This window comes from Podarcis tiliguerta (genome assembly GCF_965153285.1).
Source record: "Podarcis tiliguerta genome assembly, chromosome: 6".
Lineage (NCBI taxonomy): Eukaryota > Metazoa > Chordata > Lepidosauria > Squamata > Lacertidae > Podarcis > Podarcis tiliguerta.
In genome coordinates this window covers 12,783,236-12,789,235 of record NC_139539.1, presented here as the reverse complement: position 1 = coordinate 12,789,235, position 6,000 = coordinate 12,783,236, and the positions used below count along the sequence as shown (strand labels likewise).

Genomic DNA, 6,000 nt, shown 5'->3' with positions numbered 1-6,000 from the left:
CTTGCACCCAGGAGTGCTTTCGAACTGCTAGGTTGGCAGGCGCTGGGACCGAACAACAGGAGCGCACCCCGCTGTGGGGATTCGAACCACCGACCTTTCGATCGGCAAGCCCTAGGCACTGAGGCTTTTACCCACAGGGCCACCCGTTTGTTCTATAGAACTGCAGTTAATGAGATGTATGTGGATTCCTTTTTATCACTGGCTCAAGGTGGTGGAAAAAGGGTAACGGTTTGCTTCTACTGATATTTTGCAGAATCTATTTTAATTTTCTAAAATGTACATTTTTGTAATTTTAAATATACAGTACATTCCCAAAACAGTTAAAGAACACATTTAGAAATGTTTGGGTTATAAGAAATTCCAGCTGGAAGCTAAGATAACTTGGATTAAACTTGCATGAACACCATCTAATTTCTCTTTAACTGCTACAGAATTTCTAATTACAGACTGCATTTTGCAATGCATACATATGATCTCTCCTATTTTCAATAGTAATATGAACTTATCCAAAGACCTAATTTCTTTGCTCATCATATGGGAAGTTTTTTTAAAAAGTACAGTTAATTCTTGGTTTAAGCAGGATTTAATCACAGCTAATTTTAAAGAATTGGCCCCATTCCAGCTAAATTAACTCATGACTAACTTAAACTGGGCATTGTATTTTAGAAAAATCCCTCGATTATTGGAATTCCTTTTAGAACACAATTTCTTTTAAAAGCAAAGCATCACTTAACATAAAAATACTTTATCTACATAAATTACAATAATGATAAATATCATTTTCATGTAAATTGTTTGCTCTCTATAATTACATCCAATCAACAAGTAGAAAGAAACCCCATTACAGAAATGATGGGTCACTCACATTACCAAAATGCAATACAAACATGTTGTCTCTTTTAACTTGTTGCATTTACATCATAAACCACGTTAGAAGTTTTTATCTTCTACCATAAAGAGTGACTGTAGTCCTTTGCGAACATTAAGCAATTCTTCTTCATGCTGTGAAAAAAAAGTCATTAAGTTAGGTTTTATTTCTTTTAAAATATTTTAACAAAAGAACTTTGTTTTAAAGTAATGTACAATGAAGATATAATTTTATTTTTACCATTTCCTTAAGGAATTTCTCTTGGAGCCCCTTCATGTCATCTTTCATTAGCTGCATCTAAAATAAAACCAAAAATTTGGTTTATTTTCACTTTTTAATTTCGACTAAAGCTGCAGAAGCTGAGTCTCCTTTGAGACTCTTGAGAGTCCCATGGACTGCAAGAAGATCAAACGCATCCATTCTTAAGGAAATTAGCCCTGAGTGCTCACTGGAAGGACAGATCCTGAAGCTGAGGCTCCAATACTTTGGCCACCTCATGAGAAGAGAAGACTCCCTGGAAAAGACCCTCATGTTGGGAAAGATTGAGGACACAAGGAGAAGGAGACGACAGAGGACGGATGGTTGGACAGTGTTCTCGAAGCTACAAACATGAATCTGACCAAACTGCGGGAGGCAGTGGAAGACAGGAGTGCCTGGCGTGCTCTGGTCCATGGGGTCACGAAGAGTCGGACACGGCTAAATGACTAAACAACAACAAAGCTGCAGAAAGCAAAGTCAAACCAAATGACTCTATAGTTTTTCTGAAATTCTTAGAGCTTCTGTGCTGAGACAGCACAGCTGGAAGATTGCCACTTGCCAGGCAACTAAGGCATCAGAAGTCCCAAGCCGTCTTCTTGCAGTTTCAAAATAGGTTCTCTCATTCTCCTTTGCCTTTCTGTGGCCCTCCATGCACATCAGTTAAACGATGAGTGGAGAACCTTTGGTCCCCCAGATGCTTTCTGGGACTCAGCAACACCTGGAGTGCCAGAGGTTCCCCACACCTAATATCAAACATCAGAATTAAACTAGAAAGCAAACATCACTGTTAGCAAAGGTTTCTATAAGAAAATTACCCAGAAGAGGCCACCTACCATGTTTCACTGTTGTGGGTGTCTGCAAGGCTAAGTTAGCTTGTCTGCTGACTGGTAGCAAGCAAGTGAATCATGCAGACCCAACACAGAGGTGGGTCATAATCTCTGCTGCAACTCTTTTTCAGAATGATTCAGAACTCCAAACACGTGGTAGAACTGGGGCAGAATTATTTGCTGCCAGCAGAGATTCATTGAAAGGAAGCAAAGCCAAAGCCACAAGTCGCACAGGGAGCTACTTTTGTGGATGCATATGCTGGTCTCACAAATGCCTTTAATTACTTAATGAGCCACGTACCAGTTGCACCCTTCTAAACAACAGGGGGAGGCAGATGTCAGTGCTCCTGGAAATATCTCTGGAAATATGAGGAGGAGGAGCCTGGGGAAGGTTTCATGTCGTAACATCAGAGTAGGTGTTATAGGGGTGTTCCAGACATTATGTTTTTAACAGGTACAAGCAAAATTCAACACAACACATTCTTGGCAACTGTCTTGAAAGACAATGAAGTGCACTTCTGGGGGCAAAGTTGTGGCTGCAGAGAATGGTAACTTGTAACAACTGCCTCTTGTGTTGTTTTTGCTGTGTTAATAGCACTGAAGTGACCCCCCCGGTAAGCAAGCCCAGGCAATGTGTATGGAGGTCCTGGGCTGCCCAGATGACAAGATCTCTCTCAGCCTCGCTGATGTGGTCCAAAGGAAAGCAGAGCAATACATTTGGCACCAGCTTGGCTGCTGGCTTACAAGACACCATTCAACCATCTTAGGGACTCCACTCCAGGTTTATGCAGGCTTTATTCCTTTTCTCAAACATGTCCTGCAGGACAGTTTGTATGGATTTTTCCTTGGGGGGTCAACTCCAGAAGTCTTTCTCACAGATAAGTATATCCACAAGGTAGCGGAGGTTTAGGATCAGAGTTTCCCTTCTCCTAGATGGGCTACCTTTCCAGTTTGACCATTTCCAGTCTGCCCATTTCCCTCTACAGCATGTTTAGAAACTGCCTTCTTGATCATTTGGCTCACTATTGATCTCATCCACTCAATCCACCAGAGCCTGTCTTCAAATGCAGGGAAGTCCCTAACTCATTGAGGGTTTGAGATGCATTGGCTGAGCTGGCCAGTCAAAACCATTTCCTGGGGTGTGGCCACTGTTGCATGCTGACAGCTTCTAGGAGCCACAGGTGAGGGCTTAACAAAACAAACACATGTATACAGTGGTACCTCGGGTTAAGAACTTAATTCGTTCTGGAGGTCTGTTCTTAACCTGAAACTGTTCTTAACCTGAAGCACCACTTTAACTAATGGGGCCTCCTGCTGCCACCGTGTGATTTCTGTTCTCATTCTGAAGCAAAGTTCTTAACCCCAGGTACTATTTCTGGGTTAGCGGAGTCTGTAACCTGAAGTGTATGTAACCCGAGATACCACTGTCAAGCAGGAGGAGGTAATATACATAACCAGGGAGCTGAGGCTGTCCTCAGCTACCTGTTGCATTTACTACCTGCAGAAAACACATGATTTATTCAGTCAACTCAGACTGCTGTACTGGTACACCAATTCTCAGGAAAGGTCTAGAATTCATATTTACGACATCACCCAATTAGCTACTATTGAAATTGGTCCTTGATTTATTTTACTTAATTCTATTTTTAAAAAATAGATTTAGGCCCCCTTTAAGGCAGCATATGAACCACTTTCTAAAAACAATGTAGACACAAGATTACTACTGGAAGGAGAACTCCACCATGAGAGGGCTTTTGTATTTTTCATATGTATTGAGTCTTGTTGGGTATATCTTTTGGGATGTTTATAGTCAGGCATTAAAAGCGGTACACTGTAACTGCTTCCCTTCTGTCAAGCAGGAGGAGAAATTACATACCTCAGATGTAAAAATGCTTTCCTCAACGTCAGCAGCATGGTACATGTTCTTTTCGAATGAAGTTTTAAGATTCTGAAATCTAAGAGAATATAGATCAAAAGACCATTTAAGTATCTTTGCTTTGACACAGGGGGAAAACTTGTCCTCACAAGCACCATGTACTCCTGTGTAACATTAAAAGTAGTTGCAACAACAAAGATGCAGTGCACTGTTGTGCTCCAATAATAAGAAAGCACACTAACCTCTGCTGCTCATTTTTCTTGTAAGTACTAAATGTTTCAAAATGCTTCTTTGAAAAGTTCTGCAAGTAAAATAAAATAAAAATCAGTATAAGAAATCCTTTTTTTCACATGTGAAACAAGCCTTGCTTTTTTAATTTATTTTGGCTCTTACTATTAAAATCTGTTGTTTTAACACTATAAAGGTAAAGGTAAAGGTACCCCTGCCCGTACGGGCCAATCTTGCCAGACTCTAGGGTTGTGCGCTCATCTCACTCTAGAGGCCGGGAGCCAGCGCTGTCCGCAGACACTTCCGGGTCACGTGGCCAGCGTGACAAGCTGCATCTGGCGAGCCAGCGCAGCACACGGAACGCCGTTTACCTTCCCGCTGGTAAGCGGTCCCTATTTATCTACTTGCACCCGGGGGTGCTTTCGAACTGCTAGGTTGGCAGGCGCTGGGACCGAACGACGGGAGCGCACCCCGCTGCGGGGATTCGAACCGCCAACCATGTGATCGGCAAGTCCTAGGCGCTGAGGTTTTACCCACAGCGCCACCCGCGTCCCTTTAACGCTATACTATGTTGCTAATTGTGGGGAGCAGGTGGCGCTGTGGGTTAAACCACAGAGCCTAGGGCTTCCTGATCAGAAGGTTGGCGGTTCAAATCCGCATGACAGGGTGAGCTCCAGTTGTTCGGTCCCAGCTCCTGCCAACCTAGCAGTTTGAAAGCGTGTCAAAGTGCAAGTAAATAAATAGGTACCACTCCGGCGGGAAGGTAAACGGCATTTCCGTGCGCTGCTCTGGTTCGCCAGAAGCGGCTTAGTCATGCTGGCCACATGACCCGGAAGCTGTCTGTGGACAAACGGCAGCTCTCTCAGCCTATAGAGCGAGATGAGCACACAACCCCAGAGTCATCTGCAACTGGACCTAAGGGTCAGGGGGTACCTTTACCTATACCTAAGACCTGGGGAAAGGCCTGTAATAAAGTGATAGCCTGCTGGTAGCAAATGTTCATTCACGAGCACTGAAAAGAATAAACTATTAGAATGTACGGTGACCATTCTATGAATGAAAAGAGGATCGGCTAGGCATGACAATTGTGATTAATCTCGAACTGTTTTTTAAACAGATGAAAGCAGATATTGGGAGACATTTAATGAATAGGAACATTAGTCAAAGTCTTAATAAAGACACTGACAAATTATTTTATGTAATTACATAAAATCATCAAGAGGGTTGATCTGAAAGCTAAAAGATTTTGATTGGTTCTGGATGATGACATTGAGTGGCAAATGCTAAGTTTGCTGCGATCCTTTAAGCAGTGAATGGAAATAATGTGTATAACCTGGAGGTGTGCAAGAGAAATTGCTTTGGCTGCGGTCCTTTGCAGCCTCCTAATCTTTGAGACTGTCCCTATGCTCATTTGTATTTCAGTAAAGGGCTATCTTCTTACTTGGAGCCTGCATTCTTTTCTGTTAGGCTTCTGGGAGGGATACCTCCAGTCTAGGAACCCCCTTTAAATTTCTCCATGTTCATAAGTACTTTTAAATGCCCTACATTCAAATCACAGCAAGTAATTCAAGTAGTTTAATATTTCTGTGAGTAGAAACACCTACTGAGAAGTCTTTCTCCATATTTCTCAAAGCCTGTGAATCTTTTTCAAAACATTCAAGCTCTTTCATGAGACAGGAATGAAGATGTTCCAGCTGTTTGGTCCTGCAAAAATACAAAGAAAAAGAAAAATACACAGTACATGCAATAGAACATTCATTTTTGAGCAATTATTCAATACACACCTGCACTTATGTAACTCACTACTCATTGCATCCAAATGCTGGTGAGTTGTTTTCAATGACTGCTTTGTAAAATTGTCCATTCTCTTTGAGCGGCTCTAAAAACAAGAGAAAACAAAAATTATGTCCTGTCAATTCCCACCCCTTCCATATAAGAACCAC

At 42.1% G+C, this 6,000-nt stretch overlaps 1 protein-coding gene across 4 annotated transcripts in view; it reads right to left on the bottom strand.

The window, feature by feature from the left end:
• Positions 1-242: 242 nt before the first annotated feature.
• SYCP2 (synaptonemal complex protein 2) overlaps positions 243-6,000 on the bottom strand; it is a 47,300-nt gene continuing 41,542 nt past the window's right edge. For all 4 annotated transcript variants that reach the window (XM_083447247.1, XM_083447250.1, XM_083447248.1 and 1 more), the window contains exons 39-44: positions 5,842-5,936; positions 5,662-5,761; positions 4,072-4,130; positions 3,830-3,908; positions 1,109-1,165; positions 243-1,002 (exon numbers count right to left, since the gene is read on the bottom strand). In XM_083447247.1, the coding sequence (XP_083303373.1) occupies positions 931-1,002; positions 1,109-1,165; positions 3,830-3,908; positions 4,072-4,130; positions 5,662-5,761; positions 5,842-5,936 (462 nt within the window). In that variant the 3' untranslated portion in view covers positions 243-930. The remainder of the gene's footprint in view (positions 1,003-1,108; positions 1,166-3,829; positions 3,909-4,071; positions 4,131-5,661; positions 5,762-5,841; positions 5,937-6,000) is intronic.